Genomic DNA, 16,387 nt, shown 5'->3' with positions numbered 1-16,387 from the left:
GAGGGGCAGGCCCCGGAGGAGAGGGGCAGGCCCCGGAGGAGAGGGGCAGGCCCCGGAGGCCATCTTTGAACCAGCAAACTGTTTTTTTCCACCATGGAGTATCCTGTTGGTGGAGAATCAGTTTTGTTTTGGTGGCTCCTCAGATTGAAGAAGTCTGTTGTATGACGGACGAAACGTCTCAGCAAAAATTAAATAAAATAAACCATCCAGATGACCTGACTGAACATTGTTGGATTATCCTGGATATTTCCTTAAAAAAAAACAAAGTATTTAAGATGAAGAAAAAACAATCTCGTTATTTTACTTTATTCTGTACACACACAGATATAGTACAATGTAATTACTGTGCTGGATCCTAAACAAACTATAGAAATAAAAGTACTCAGTTCTCAAATTGCACATAAACATTGTTTCTGGAATAGGACCAAAACTTGGATACTGCTGTGCACGTAAACACATTCAGACAACAGAAAACTTGCAGTCAGAGCACTGAAGAGGTTTTTATGAACAGCCAAACAGTTTTACTGATTAACAAATACAATTATGAAAAAAAGAAGGGTGTCAGACACAGACACAGGAGTTGAGTACAACTTATTTGTACCAACATTTGGAATTTGCAGCTGTTTGTGAAATTACCTGCAGCAGTACAAAAGAAGATGTGAACGGTAAACATTGCATTGACATTCATGTCCGTGAGTGCATGGATATTTAACCGCAAGTGAAAGAAATGGAATGGAAGCAAACTGATGATATGAACTTTCTGTGTATTTTGTCTTTTTTATTGTAGGATGCATTTTTCGTTTGTGTATTTGTGTGATATCAGACTGTGTTGTCATGTTTCAAAAACAGCAGGACTGTATGATGCACTGTACTAATTTATTATTTCATAACTTGTAAGTAATAAATTATATTTATTGATAGATATGTCATCAGTACAGTTGTTTAGTTATTCAGGCTGAACTCTTGTTAGGATTATAAGTAAAGGCTTCATGTATGAAGAGTTAAATTAAAACAAGCACAGGTTCTGAAACAAGATTAGATTTGATAAATTACAGTTGTTGTTTTTTTTACTGCCAGTGGGATTTATGAACTAAACTGAATACCCTACAGTGTTAATACTGTGGCAATTTTTAAATAAAATAAAAAACATTTGTGAAAAACGGAAACGTTATAAACAAATTTTTTTTCAAGTGTGAACATTTGGTTCTCTCACCACTACCATTTAAGAAAAATAGTTGTTGTCTTTTGTAAAAAAACAAAACAAAACAAAAAAACACTAGAAGTGTGGCGGTATGGCTTTTCAATACATTTGGATATGTAAAAAAAACAACAATAAATAAACAAAACCACTGACGCTTAAAAAAATTAGGATTTATAAAACAGTCTTTTGGCAGAGGAGGAGTTATCCACAATCATTGCGTCGTCGTGAGGAGACGAGAACCTGCAAAACAGATCATTTATTTGTTTGCACCTGCTGAATACTTAACGTGAAAAAGTTCATGTTTCTTTTCTTACCTTTGACCTCCCTGAGGCAGACCTGTTCACACTCTTCCTGCTGGAGGAAGCGATTGTCGTTTCCTTTACAGCCGCCGTAGACGAACGGCTTGCAGGCTCCAGAGTGACTGTTGAAGTACCAGCGCAGGGTGTATCGGTGGCAGTCGCCCTCATCCATGGGCAGCAGGCATACGTCTGTTGAACCTAAAGTAAATATACATGTGTCAAAAGGCTAAACACGAGCAGAGTGGCTACAGAGGAGTCAACACAAGCATGCAGGTCAGTCTATTTCAATTACATTTCATACAAAGTATCTCAATAGTGTAAAAATTAACTTTTACATTACTGGATGCATGCCTTTAATAGAAATAAACATATTAATTAAATCTGTTAAGACTTCAGCAGTGCAGTCTGTCACATGCTGACACCAGACCAGCAGGAAGCCAGAACAACCATGAATGACTCTTAAAAATGAAAATCACAACTCATCGCAGTTTACCTTCCCCTTTGACGGTCCTCTTGGACCTGACTGATCCGGACTTGTCTGCAGTCAGAGGTGCAACTTGCTCCGTTTTCTCATCAGCTGTTGCCTTTGTCTGAACGTCAGCGATTGCAGATTTATCTGCGTCGACGTTACCGTTCTTCTCAGAGTCCTTGTAATCCTCACCTGAAGGTGGACAGAAACACAACCAACTAGTCGCACGGCAAATGAGCTGTAAGAACTATGAGAAGCAGATCAAAGCAGGAGTTTAGGATTTGATCGACAAAATAATTATACGTTAATGACAGTTTTAAAAGAGCAAATACATGTTTTCAAGGCAATTTATTTGATTCTTCAACCCAAAAGTTCCTAAAGCAACTCAAGCTGTGATTGATAAAGCACCATCAGACTCGTTGGCTGCCTGTGTGGAGAAGTAGAGCAGGTCGTCCACAGGGTCATCCAGGGCCTCGATGGAGTAGATGTGTTCGTAGTCTGGATCGTTGGTGTTCAGCACCACTCGCAGCTCACGACCTGCAACGAGCGTTACATCACACTCATCACAATCCTTCACGCAACTCTGAACCTCTCCAACTTTCCTTCACACAGATTGAAGATCTTCATAGTCTCATGAGAGAGCTCCAACCATTTCAGGTTGCATTTTCCTCTCTCTCACACACACTCACACACACATGGTTCTTCACTATGACCAAGAAAGTTCACAAGTAATTTGTTGCTTGAATTTTAACATAAAACGTTTAGAATAAAAACTTATATTTCATGCACTCATTGATCCCAGAGATTTTAAGACTTTGTACGGAACCTGCACAGAATAAAATGTGGGCATACCTCAAGTCCATCTTCTGGTTGATGGCTCATATCAGGGTGAGAATAAAGTCCTAGAAGTCATGCAGTCTATAAAGTATCTCCACAATCTCAGGAAATTTTTGGGCCGTTTCATCAGATATCACAGGATAAATAAATAAATAAAGATCTTGACAATTTGCACTTTCAGAATGACTGATATTGGTGAAGTACCTGGACATTCAAACATTTACATTAAGAGTGACATGATGAATACTGCAAAGAACAATTTGTCTTTGGCTGACCTCGTTCAAATTACGTATTTCTGGAAAAACAAATGGAAAAATACTATCAAAATAAAAGTTCTCTAAGGTAATAGGGTCATTCTCATGAACAAATGATATTTCAGTCAAGATACAGTAGTCCCTCGTTACTTCGCGGTTTGACTTTTGCGGACTCGCTCTTTTGTGGTTTTTTTTTCAAAGTAAGATTGTACACGACGCACGATTGTCAATTTTAATATTACTCACGTGATTGGGACAATACGGGATACAGTAAAACATTAATGACAAATTAAAATACTTCGGACAGGTGCCGCCATTTTGAAGTTTTCTCTCAATAAGCCTAAACTGTATCGCCACTCCAAAGGACTACGTTACCCAGAAGCCAACAGTGCTTCCAGCCTTTGCTTTCTGCTGAAATGGAAGGAAAGTTTTGATCCAATCCAACAAAGTTTGGTCCTTATTCATAGTGACTTCAAGGCTCAGTGAATGCAGAGAGCCATACAGAACCGACTGGGAATTGGACCAGAACCGGACTTCCAGCCTAATCGACAATATAATCTGAGAGCTGCCTGCCGGCCCATGAGGCTTCACAAGCAGGGAGGCGTCGCTTGGAGGTCCGGTCTCTTCTCTGGAGCTCACTGGGACTTTTTTCATCCGGATTTGGACTCGACCGAGGCCATTGTGTGGTTTTGTGCTGGCTATCCGAAGGTCCAGCTCTCTCAAAAAGCGACTTGGCGCTCAAGAGCTGCAGAGAGCTGGTCACCGGACCAAAACTGGCAGGATAGGTCTGGCAGGGTAGATCTACCGAACCGGAACTGAGCCGGACCGGAACTGAGCTGCTGTTCTGCAGAGCTGGTGAGTAAAATTTTGCTGTACTGTACAGTACACATACGTATGTTCTTCAAATCACATAGGTTTAAAAGTTTAGAACATTGCAATAGTGTGTGGAGTGTTTCTAAAGCCTTAATGTATATATACTAAAATAAATAGTGTTTCTACTTTGCAATTTTTCACTTAGGTGTCTGGAACGTAAGCAATGAAGGACTACTGCAACCCATTTTTATTATACACTCGTTGAAAGGAGGACATATTATGGTATAGTCTCCGTCCATATCTTCTGATCCGCTCAAGATTATTTCACAAAACTTGATACAAATTTTTCCCACCACTAGACAGCATGTCAACTATTTTTTCATCACCCCAGCTCTAAGGTCAAGGTCACAAGTTATACAAGGTTTTTACTTTGTACTTGTCTGGGCCATTGCTATAGATTGCTGTTGTATAAATTTTTATTGACAGGTGTAAAATGTGCTGCATGTGGTGCTGTTGTTTAAAAAGTAGTTGGCCCAAAGCTTCATAAATTGGACCTAATTTCAGACAGTATATTAAATTCACAAAAAAAAAAAAAAACTGATAAAACTGAAAAGACCTATTCTGCTGGCCATGTGAACTAAAGAACCTCAAAATACAGATTCCTTCACCATCCCTCTGTATTTGTCTTTGGATAAAAGGACAAATACATTTTATGTCAATGGAGCCGTTTTCTTGTTGAGAAAAGCACCCAACGCTCACCCGGTGAATCTGTTTGTTAGAGACGAGCACACAGAGCGCTGGAACAAACACTCACCCTTCAGAGCCAGCAGTTTGTCTGTTGTAGGCCGAGCCCTGAATGCGGGCTGGGACTCAACGTCTGGGTCTGAACCTGAGAGAGCCGGAGAGGAAGGAGAGCAAACATGGGCGCCGAAAGAGCAGAGAAGGTTCAGAGAGCGAAAGGAGCCAGGTAAGCATCAAGTGTTAAACAGAAGATAAGAAATCAAAAGAGCAAAATTACAAGACGACAAAACAATCTGCTGTTTAAAAGTTCGAAAACTTTTAAATATTTTTTATTAATTTTGCAAAAAATATGACAATAACAACCTCATATTTTCACTGTGGTCCAAAAATAATAATAATAATAAAATTAAGAAGAAAATATATGTAGAGAGAATAAAGTGTGTCAATGCTTTGGATACATTTGTTAATTTGAAGGTGAATTTAAATTGATTTTTTTCTAACAGTAGAATTTTTTTTTTGTTTTGCCATATTATAGTGTTTTTTCTTTTGAAGAACAAGAATATTTATCCCGACACAAACTAAGCAGATTTAGTCAAAAACAGTTACTGGTTGTTATCAGATCAGAAATATTTACTGAAATAGTGAAAAAAGGGAAAATGGATTTTCAGATCACAGTATTAGTTTGTGATTTGCATAGATTTTATAATTGGAGGAAGTAAAACACTGCATTGAAGCAAAGGAACCTAAACCCAGTTGTAAAGCACGGTAGTTGTAGTTTCATGGTTGGGATGGATTGTTGTCACTTACAAAATATTATCTGAAGTTTAGCAGAAATTTATGATTAAATATATCAGCACTTTTGTCATTTAACTGAATTTTAATAGCTGGGTCATGCAGTAGGACAGGGGTCTGCAACCTGTGAATCTGGAGCCACAAGTGGCTCTTTGGTTCGTTTACAGTGGCTCTTTCAAGCTTTGACCAAAACTAACATAAAACTGAATTTTATTGGTTGTTATACTAAAATTAAAAAAGGGTCGTTTTAACAGTCTTCCTGTCTTTTTTTTTTAAAGCAAATATGTGAATAGTAGAACAAGACAAAAGTAAACCATATACTGTACATTTATGCTTTATCTCTTCAAAGTAGAATACTTAATTTTTCCACAATACAAAATAAAACCACAGGCCTGCATAGTTCATTGTTTAAAATTTTACAAAATTATTAAAATCTATATATTTTTTCTTTCTTTACAACAATCTTGTCTTTTTTTTTTTTAACTTAAAATGTACAAATATCAAATGTTAAAAACTGGGGCCACCAGTTGATGGTCACGGTTGTACCAGATTGAAGTGGCTCCAGACACTTACCATATTTTTTGGACTATAAGGCGCATTAAGCGAAACAAAACAGTCAGATAAGTCAAACTTTATTCAACTCATTCACAATAACTCTCACCATTGTTCAGTTGTACCACATAAAATCGATTCAAGGTCAGTAAGCACATCCAGAATTAATACTTAAGGCTCACTGTCGATTTTTGAGCAAACTAAAGGATTTTAAGTGTGCCTTATAGTCTGAAAAATACGGTAATTTAGTGAACAAAGGGGCATAGATGGCTCTTTTGATTGTAAAGGTTGCAGACCCCTGCAATAGGACAACACTAAGCCTACAACTATTTCTACCAAAAGATGATTACAGAAGAATACGATAAATGTGTTGGACTGGTCCTGTCAAAGTCCTGATGTAAACATTGTTTTTAGGGAAAACATCCCATGAAGCAGTTCTTTCAGAAAAAAAAGAGCTAAAATCATTTCATGTGTGGCCCAAAACAAAACATTTAATAGCAAGTATTTACCACATAAAAATAAAACAATTTAAAACAATTGTCACATTAGTTGATTGTTTTTATCTTTCTCGGAAAATATGAGGTTTCGGTCATATTCATGCAGAATTATAAAACATTTCTAAATGCTTCTTAAACTTTGAAGCGTCACTGTATAACATTTAGGCACGAGTCAACAACACCCCCCAAAAGCACCACAAAAATCATTCCACCCATTTTGACCCCCCACCCCCCCGCTGAAAGGATTCACCAAACTTTAACAAGCCAGACGAACGTGTAAGTCTTGTAGAGACATGGCTGAAATCCTTTAAAGACTCAAATCACTGCTTTGTGGACTTTGTGTCATTATAGTCAAACATGAAAAAAGACCAAAGAGTAAAACTCATTATTGCGTTTGTAATTAAAACACGGGACTACTTCTTGAATGATGCCGCGTGAATTAAACATGAGTGAAAGTTTGCTTTGGCTACTTTTTCTGTGATTCTGCACATTTATTAGCAGCGTGCCTCAGCATTACTAATCTAACGCTGCTGAAAGTGTCCCTGCAACACAAATCTGCCCCGATGAACAACAAACAGTCCAAACTCTGGAAGATTGGACATTTTGATTGAATTTGCTTTTATTTTATTGTATTTATTTTTTTTTGCTTTAATGTATGGCTTTCACTGTATTTTTTTTTTACTACTTGTGCTTAATGTATTCTCAGTTTAGCATATTTCTTAGTTCACATCTCAGATCTTATTACTGTTGTCTTTACAATTTATACTTTTGTTGGATGTAACTGGGACCCTGTGTACACAATTTCGTTCCACCACATGCACCACGTGTGGTGCGAATGACAAACAAAGAAACAGTAAACATTAAAAAATTTAACATTTGTTATGAAAATGTCATCATCAGAATGGATATGTGGTATGAACTATTTGACTTTATTTACAGAACAACCTATGCAAAAATTATTTTTGGGGGTTTGCTTTACTTAAAACTAGTGCTCAGGTGTGCTAAACATGGGATAATAACGCATTTGAGCGTTCACAAGCGCCTAATGCTGCAGATTCCATAGGTGGCCATAACGCCATAGGTGGTGAAAGCACAACGCTGTGACTCATTCTGATCCACAGCCCTTCTGTCTAGTTTTCCTTTTCTGCTACAGTTGGACGGCTCACTCACCTCCACACGCTGAGGATCAGGTGCACGGACCGAAGGGAATCAGAAAGAGAAGGGAACAATAAAGATCAGAGTCATGACGTTAATATACGTATCCAGAGATGTCTATATAAAAATATGTTTTCCTCCGTCAACTACAGTTGTTCCGATGACTCATGCGTTGTGATCAAAATGAGAAGTTCAACTTGTGGACAGCGTGGTCATAAATAAGCGATGAGCGCTGCAAAAGACTCACCGCAGTGCTGATTCATCTCTGAGCGAACGTACTCTCTGATCTCATCCTCCTGAATTCAAAACAAACAGGAGAACGGGGCAGAAAAATGTTACCAACTGCCCCAATAATGACTCTGAGGACGAGTGTGTGTGTGCCATTTGGTGTCTTCAAACTGGGCGCTGTGGTAATTATTCCGCACTGACCGTCATGCCAGCCTCTCCTTTGTCTCCCTTGGATCCATCTGGCCCGATCTCTCCCTGCAACATGAACAGGCTTTAGAGCGATGCAACCCACAGAGACCTCCATCGAGATAATTCTATAGCGTAAGATGGAGCGCACAGTGTGAACAAATTTAACAACCAAAGTGGAAGGTTAAATAAGTAATGGGGACTTATACACAGACTGTTTGATGCATTCACCTCCAAGTATATAACAAGCTGAATTTAAGCTCTAGAGGTCATGAAGAAAAACAGTGTTCTTTTATACATATATACATTTAAAATCAGCTTTAGGTTCAAATATTTTTTTTACTGTCAAAGCAATGAAGCAATTATAACAAAATTAAGGTTGATGTGCATGTCGAAATATAAAGTTTGGTTGGTTTTTGTGGGCATTACTGGATTTTCCTGCCTTCAGCTTGTCCTGTAATGAGGCCTGGAAAGCAAACCAGAAGAAACTTTTGAGAAACGGGTACAAAACTGACTGGTTCTCCTCGCTCCCCTGGGATTCCTGGGATACCTCGAGGACCGACCATGGCAGGACCGATTGGACCTCTTTCTCCCTGAAACACAAATAAAATATTACAGTTCTCACGGAGCATAACATCACGACTGCTGACAGGTGAGGAGGAAAACATTGATTGTCTCGTTACAAATGAACCGAAAAGTGGGTTGAAAAAATAGGGCAGCGAGTGAATATTTTATCTTTCGGGTTGATTTATTGAAATAGAGAAAATAGACCAGTGTAAGCTTAAGATGGACATCAATAAGGGCGAAGCTGTGATGGATAGTTGCCTCTTCAAAGCTGCAACTCCTGTGAGGTCTGCAGAGGTCAGGATCTGACAGATCTGGTCCAAGAAAAGAACGCAGGTAAACCTGCAACAGAATCATGTTTTGGCCGGGCCTTCTTAATGAACGTGACATACATGCTGTCAGAACTCCCAGTAAACTGCAACTAGATGCTTATGGTGCTGTGAAGTTCGCAGAAAAGTCAGCGTCCCCATAGACATATATAATAGATGCCTCGTTGAGCGGGCTGGCCCGCTGCAACGGCACATCAGAGCGTCCGCTATTTTAAATATGGCGGAACTGCCGGTCATTTAATACAAAGAAATGGACAGAACTTCATAAAGCACCATTCTACAAAGTGATTTAAGTTTATGCCTGTCATTCGCACACACTAATATATTTGGTAAACAAACAGGCACCAAAGACAACATTTGTAACTTTTAACATTAAAAGTTACTGTTCTGCCACATTTAAAATGGAGGCGACGTCGACGTACGATTCAGAGCTGGGGCATCTATGTGTATATGTCAGTGAGCATCACCAGTTGCCTCATTTAAGTGTGTTAGTACCATTCTTTGGTTGTAAAATCATTTAATTAGCACCGTATATTTGTTGGTTTGTCAATAACATTTGAACAAGAGTATTTTCCGCCATATAAGTCGCATCAGTCCAAATATCTCTAATGAAGTGAAAAAAAACCCCCAAATACGTCGCTTCACCATATAAGTCACATCTATTATGCGTCACCACTGACGTGTCCTCCAGGAGTGTGCACAAGAGGACTTCAACAAGAATTTAACAAGATTAACACTTAAAAACAATTATTTGTTTGCTCGACATTAAAGTCAATTTGTGTCTCAGTTGAACTTTTCCTTAATAAATGCACTCTAATGGTCAAATCAGCTGAATTTCGTCTGGGCGGCGCAGCAAAACGCAACTGATTTGATTTTTGCTCCAGGAGTTACGGAGCGAGACGAAGGTGGTTTCTACGGCAAGCCAAGTGTTTCATTAATAGCCACTTTTACCTTTTAATGAGACACTTGGCTTGTCATATTAGTCGAGGGCCCTCTAGTGGCTGAAAATGGTAGTGTTCAATAATTACCATGTCAGAATGAATGAAATCATCAGATCTCAGCCAAAAATTGGTTTGCTGTACAAGTCACAGGCATGCTAATTTATGCAAAAAACTGTGACGTATACACTGGAAAATACATACATGTATTTCCTCATTTATTTTATGACCAAGTAATGCAACTGTATTTACTTACTAAAAATAATCCAACATGCAAAGTACAAACAACCTGATTGTAAACAATTATGGTGTCTCCAGACTAATGAATTAAACAGCCCTGACAGTCATTATGACCCGCTGTGTGTGCTTGTGTAGCCGTCTGGTGCCAAAATATCTCAACAACTGGGCAAGTTTTAATAAAACTCTCAAAAAGTGACTAATAAATGTATATCTATAAATAATTATCTTTTAGAGTAAGCCTTATTCAAAATGGCTGCCACACACAACTGACCCTAAAACACACAAGATAATTTTAACTTGGTCAGTTTTTACAGCTTTAGACATAAAACTTGGTGTGGTAGCTGAGGCTGATGCCCATCACACATTTCTAGTCGTAACGGATTGTAAGATTTTTGCCATTAACGTTTTGAAGTCAACTTTGTTGTTCTGTTAGCAAAATATTTCATGACCCACTGGGCAGATTTTATTGAAACCTTCAGGAATGCATCACTGGATACATCTTTATAGCTGAATAACTTTTGAAGATAAGATCCAGTTTAAGATGGTTGCCACAGCCAGCTGATTTTACAAAACCCAAAATGGCTATAATTCAGTGAGTTTTTCAGACAGTGAGCTAAACATTGGTGTGGTTGCAGCTAAGAGTTTTCCTCATCACCTACTCAGAGCACAGAACACACCAGAACTTTGTTTAAAACTTTTCATGAGGTGGGTGATATGCATTCCTTTAAGGAATGCTAATTTATTTATTAATAAGACTAGTGCTCATATATAAAGACTGAAGACCAATAATGTTTCATGCTATAATGCAAAGATGTCCTCGATGAGAGGAGACTGGATTACAAACAAAAGAAGCTCCATGTGACTCCAGAAGGTAAATATCCCAGAAAGAACATAAACCAGATGTTCAAACTGCAAAGGTATTCATTTAAAAAGCACAACATGGCTAACACTGGTTCAAAACGTGTTTGTTTCACCTCCAGATATAAAAACTCACTTTTCTTTAGTTCCTTTGAAACATTTTTCATCAACTATCAAATGAATCCAGAAGCAAATATGATGCTTTTTTTTTTTTGTGCCCACTGTTCAATTTCTCTTTTTCAGATTATTCTCTAACGGTCTATTTTCTATCCATATTATTTTAAATATAAAAGTTTAATCTGATTTGTTTATTTACCATGATCAATCTTCTCAGCAGATCTCAAGGTCACATGAAAAAACTAGAAATAAAATGCTAAATCATGGCCGTCTCAGTCCAAAAAAATAAAAAAAGAGCATCCATTGACGAGAGTTGACGCAGCCCAACACTCTGTCACCAGATTCCTTTATTTTCTTGATGTTAAAGCAGACAAGCCAGTAACACACAGGCACCTTCAAACTGTCAGTCACCATGAAGCAATACAAAGCAATAAATATAAAAAAGAAAAACAGGAGACAGGTGCAAAAGAACAACAAAGGCAAAGAAAAAAAAATACTATTTATATACGAGTTTAAACACCATACTTCAAATATAAAAATTATAAAAATTGTTGTCACCTCACCACTCGGACACTTTGCTGATATTATCTACGTTTCTTCTGTTGCACAATAATTTTCTTGAACACGTGTGTGCCCAGTGACACTCTTAAAATGTCACATTTTCTCATCTTCTCCATAAATCTCCTTACGCTTATAAATACATTATAAGAGCGAGGTGCAGAATTCATAAAGATGAGTTAGCAGCATTACCTTCTGTCCCTGGAGCCCCTCAGGGCCTTTAGCCCCAGCTGGACCTTGTGGGCCACTCAGGCCGGGAGGCCCATCCGTCCCTCTGGGGCCTGGAGGACCAGGCACACCAGGTGATCCCTGTTGGAAGCACAGACACTTAAGTGAGTTTCACGTTTTAGTGTTTTAAGGATGAGTGATGCTGCAGTGATGATGCAAGAATATGGAGATGAGGCACAGCAGTGTGATTTCATTAGACTGAACTTTGTTTAGATTTGTATGTGTGGCATCACACTGCTGCTGCTGCTGATGATGCTGCTGCTGATGATGCTGCTGCAGAGGCTGAAGTTATCCACTCACCCTTTCGCCTTTTTCTCCTTGAGTTCCTTTGGCTCCAGAGACACCGTCAAACCCACGCTCACCCTAAAATCACAAAGAAAACAAGTTAGTTTGCACATTTAGACTAATTTTCTACAATAACCTGATGCATTCTCAATAATCCAGGTGGAAAAATCTAAAAAAAAAAAAGTTAAATCTGGTCCTCTGGACATTCAAAAAATAAAACAAAGCAAAACATGTTTTTTTTTTGTTTTGGTTGTTGTTGTTTTGCTTTGTTTTGTTTTTTGAATGTCCAGAGGACCAGATTTAACTTTTTTAGATTTCTACAGTAACGTTTTGTACCTTAGGTCCAATTAATCCCTCTTTTCCGGGGCTTCCAGGAGCACCCAGGGGCCCTACATCACCCTGTAAATGACCCAAATAGGACAATTATCTACAACAAATCAATTTAATACACCTCTAGATTCTTATTAGTCTGTAGATATTACTCATACCTGTTCACCTTTCCTGCCAGGTAGGCCTGATCGTCCATGAATACCAGCATCACCCTGAGCATATACACCCAGTTAGTTTTGGTATACCAACACCATCATATCAGTATCACTCTTCATGTCCTACTGGCTGCTTGTTAAAGATTACTCATTTTTACGTCTCCCCAATAATATTTTCTTTATTCTGTCTTACTGAGTCACCTTTTCTCCTTTAGGTCCGCTGGCTCCACAAACCCCCTTGGATCCACGATCACCCTGGAAACACAAAAGCTCATCACTGACAGACATACGACTTTAAGTGGACACAAAAAAGAAAATGCGCCAAAGCAACCAAGCAAAGAGTCCATCCATGCAGACCGTTCTTTTACCTACCACTCAGAAAGCACTTACACCCACCATGAGCATAAAACAACTTGTGCAGCAAGTTTCCATTAACAGCGGGTGAGACGCAGAACTGAAAGCATGAAAATATGACGAGATATACAGCCGCAGAGCTCAGAGGAAACTGCTGAGGGAGAAGATGAGGTTCAGCTTCAATCTACACCCGTAATACTCCTGTCACTTTCAATCACAGAAGTATTTCTTTCACAAGTTTATAGTAAATATGGATGATGATTGCCTGTGATTAGCACATTTACACTTAGTAATAGTTCAAGGTTCAATGCTCTTTATTGTCATTCACATCACATGTGGTACATGAGGTGGATCGAAATTGTGTACACAGGGTCCCAGTTACACCTAAAAAATAGCAAAAGTACGAGTCTGTTGTGAGCAGAAGGTTATGAATATAGCAGCTTAAGGTACGAAATCAGCAGCATGGACAATAAGCAGCACAGATAAAGTGACATCACCAATTAAAGTGGCATTACAGAGATTTTTCAGGTTAGAGATTTGAGTCTAACAAAAAAACAGCTGAGAAAAGAACAATTTTTTATATTCTAAAACTAAATTTGTTTTTTGTTAAATTTAATTAGCAGTCAGTTATCTTAGCTTAGTCTAGCCTAGCACTGAAACTAAACCCTGTTAGACCAGGCTTTTAAAATGCATAAAATCTCCCCTACAAGCGAGAAGGGGTTCTCTGCAGACCAAAAGTGGGCGTTTCTGGCGAATAGGCGTTTATGGGCGGCGAACACTGATTGGCTAACAGTATTTAATAGGCGTTTGTCGGCGGCGAACACTGATTGGCTGTGGGTAACCCTCAAAGTCACGAGTCATTGATGAGGTAACGTTTCTTTGCGATGTTTGACAAAGAAATATGGTTTATTGTACTTATAAAGTATGTTATGTTTTCACTTATGCATTTTATTGAAGTACGTTTATTGTAGGTCACGATAGTTTCGACCGTTCTCTCGTTGTTGTCGTAACGCACTGAGGTAAAGTGAACCTCCACTCGGCTCCTTTTCAAAATAAAAGCTGAAAATAAAAGTTCTTAATACTTGAAAAATAAATATTTAAAAGCTGTGTATAACTGAAAAATATGAAAAACAAATAAATAAAAGTTGTTATTAGCTGAAAAATAAATAAATAAAAGCTGTTAATTATATCTATGTCTTTCTGCCATGTCAGGAACCACTCTCACTTCAGACTGACTCTAGAAGACCCCAAGATGTTGCCCAACAATGTTGACCAACATCTGATGTTGACTTTCATTACTCAATAATGAGTAATAACTTATTCAATAAAAAGTCTGCAATTTGTCAATAATAGTCAATAATTCATTCAAGAATAGATTATGGGTGTTTGGTATGGCTCAGTGGCTAAAATGGGTTGGATGTTAGAGAAATTACTTAATTTTCAATTACCTGAATGCACAAATTCCTTCATTTATAGTTAAACTTTAGGAAATCAACTTTTTTTTTCCTTGTGAAAAAAATATCAAAATTAACTTTAAAATCCAATCCAGGATTAAGTAACAACTAGCAACACCCTAACTGTGCTATGTTCTGTGTTTCCAACAGATGCTACGATGACTTCTAAAAATGGATGTCCCAATAAACACAATAAAAAATTCAATGATGCATCAAATGTTGTCTGAGTATGTTTTAAGATAATAACAAATGTGAAATCTGGAAAACAAAGATAATTCCTGAATCTGTCTTGTGTGCTTTGATGTGTACATAAGTTTATTGGAGGTCCTGAAACAACTTTTCTGAGAACACAAAGATTTTTATTTTACCTTTGGCCAAGATGTCAGTTTGAAATCAGGCTGCTTACTGCAAAACCAAGAGGTTTTTTAAGACGGTCTTCATTTGTATTGTTTTGTCAACTAAGCTAAATGTAATTTCTAAAATATGGATAAATCTGATCTCATCATGCAGCATGAGCAACTGGGTACAGGTGTGAGGGCCAAAAGTCTGGTTATGTACTGACTCCTAAATGTGCTTGTTTTCTACTGAAACATGGAGTAGGGTTGACCTTTAAAATGTGAGACAGCTGATGAAATTAACCAGTAAACAGAAATACCTGCTCCAGTTGCAGAAATCTTACAGAAACTGACAATCACTCATCTGCAGTGACTGCAGGTTGAACAAGACAATGTGAAGTTAAAGGAAACCTCCTTTGTTCCAAGGCCAGTTTAAGTATCATTAATATTTTTCTTTCTTTATGAATCGATTGTAACTTTGTTCACATTTTTCAACAACCAAAATGGAATTTGTTTTTTAATGTTATGGCTAGGTATTAAAAAAAAACAACTAACATTTAGCTCTCCCCACTACCCAGTTATGTTGCTCTTATTTTGAAATGTAACCTGAAGTTCTGTGTTAAGAGAGTCGAAAAAAGAAGTTATGGAGACGCCGCGGCAGTACACTGGAGCAATGTCGAATCGAGACGCCGCTAATGTCGAACCGGTTAACACCATAGACATAATATGCCTGTGGTTAACACAATCTGCCAATAACGCCTTGTTTTTAGACATAATGTGTCTGTGGTTGCGGCATTTTATCGTTCAGCCTTTTTTTCTATCGTCCAATCAGATGTGGTCGGCCAGACACGCCCATTTTTCTATCGTCCAATCAGATGCGGCGGCCAGATACGCCCATTTTCCTATAGTCCAATCAGATATGACCGCCCAGATACGCCTTCAGAATTTTGCTGCAGAGATACCTACTTGCTACAAGCAGCCAAAAATCTATCAGGACATTAGTTTATTTATGTTTTGAAGTTAAAAAGGTCTAAAAACAATAATCCATGAACAACATGTAGGTGAGCACAAGTTGCAGGCACATTTTTATATAAAGTGATATAATCTTATTGTGTGAACGCTTATTAAGCATTCACACCATTGTGATCAACTTCCATACATTTATTGGCGCGTTTCTCGTCTCACAGTTTTCAAGCTATTACAGCAAATGATATATCAGAACGTTCAGCTCTTTCAGGACAATCCTATGACTTTTGGTATCGGTGTAACTTTAGTTTTTTTTTTAATATTTAGCCTTTTCTGTCATTTTTTTAATCATAAAAAATGAATGGAGCTTCTTTTGGCTAACTACAACATTTTTGTGCGTCTTCTAACTTCTTTCTATTCATTCCAACTTGTTATGCTACATTCAGCTTATTTCTGCCAGTTTCATTTTTTTCTGCTATTTCAGCACTATTTAGCTGTTTTCATGCTAATTTTAACTTTTTCAGCTAATTCCACATTTTTTTGCACTCATTTCAACTATTTTAGCCAAATTCAGCAGAAATGTGCTCTCTTCACTTCCTTCTTGGAATTAAAGCTTCTTTATGCCTTTTTAGCTACTTTTTAGCTGTTTTTT

The 16,387-nt window shown here is 37.9% G+C and overlaps 1 protein-coding gene across 1 annotated transcript in view; it reads right to left on the bottom strand.

Annotated features, from left to right (window-relative positions):
• col7a1 (collagen, type VII, alpha 1) overlaps nt 1-16,387 on the bottom strand; it is a 109,874-nt gene that overhangs the window by 16,443 nt on the left and 77,044 nt on the right. Inside the window, exons 105-117 of the mRNA XM_037679872.1 lie at nt 12,828-12,881; nt 12,630-12,683; nt 12,478-12,540; nt 12,157-12,219; nt 11,821-11,937; nt 8,540-8,617; nt 8,040-8,093; nt 7,858-7,906; nt 7,626-7,634; nt 4,688-4,762; nt 2,378-2,506; nt 1,994-2,161; nt 1,516-1,698 (exon numbers count right to left, since the gene is read on the bottom strand). Of these exons, the coding sequence (XP_037535800.1) occupies nt 1,516-1,698; nt 1,994-2,161; nt 2,378-2,506; nt 4,688-4,762; nt 7,626-7,634; nt 7,858-7,906; nt 8,040-8,093; nt 8,540-8,617; nt 11,821-11,937; nt 12,157-12,219; nt 12,478-12,540; nt 12,630-12,683; nt 12,828-12,881 (1,096 nt within the window). The remainder of the gene's footprint in view (nt 1-1,515; nt 1,699-1,993; nt 2,162-2,377; nt 2,507-4,687; nt 4,763-7,625; nt 7,635-7,857; nt 7,907-8,039; nt 8,094-8,539; nt 8,618-11,820; nt 11,938-12,156; nt 12,220-12,477; nt 12,541-12,629; nt 12,684-12,827; nt 12,882-16,387) is intronic.

Source organism: Nematolebias whitei, chromosome 7, assembly GCF_014905685.2.
Source record: "Nematolebias whitei isolate Nwh7 chromosome 7, NemWhi1, whole genome shotgun sequence".
In the NCBI taxonomy this organism is placed as follows: domain Eukaryota; kingdom Metazoa; phylum Chordata; class Actinopteri; order Cyprinodontiformes; family Rivulidae; genus Nematolebias; species Nematolebias whitei.
Note: the sequence above shows the minus strand (reverse complement) of the source record. Positions and strands in the feature narration are given on the sequence as shown.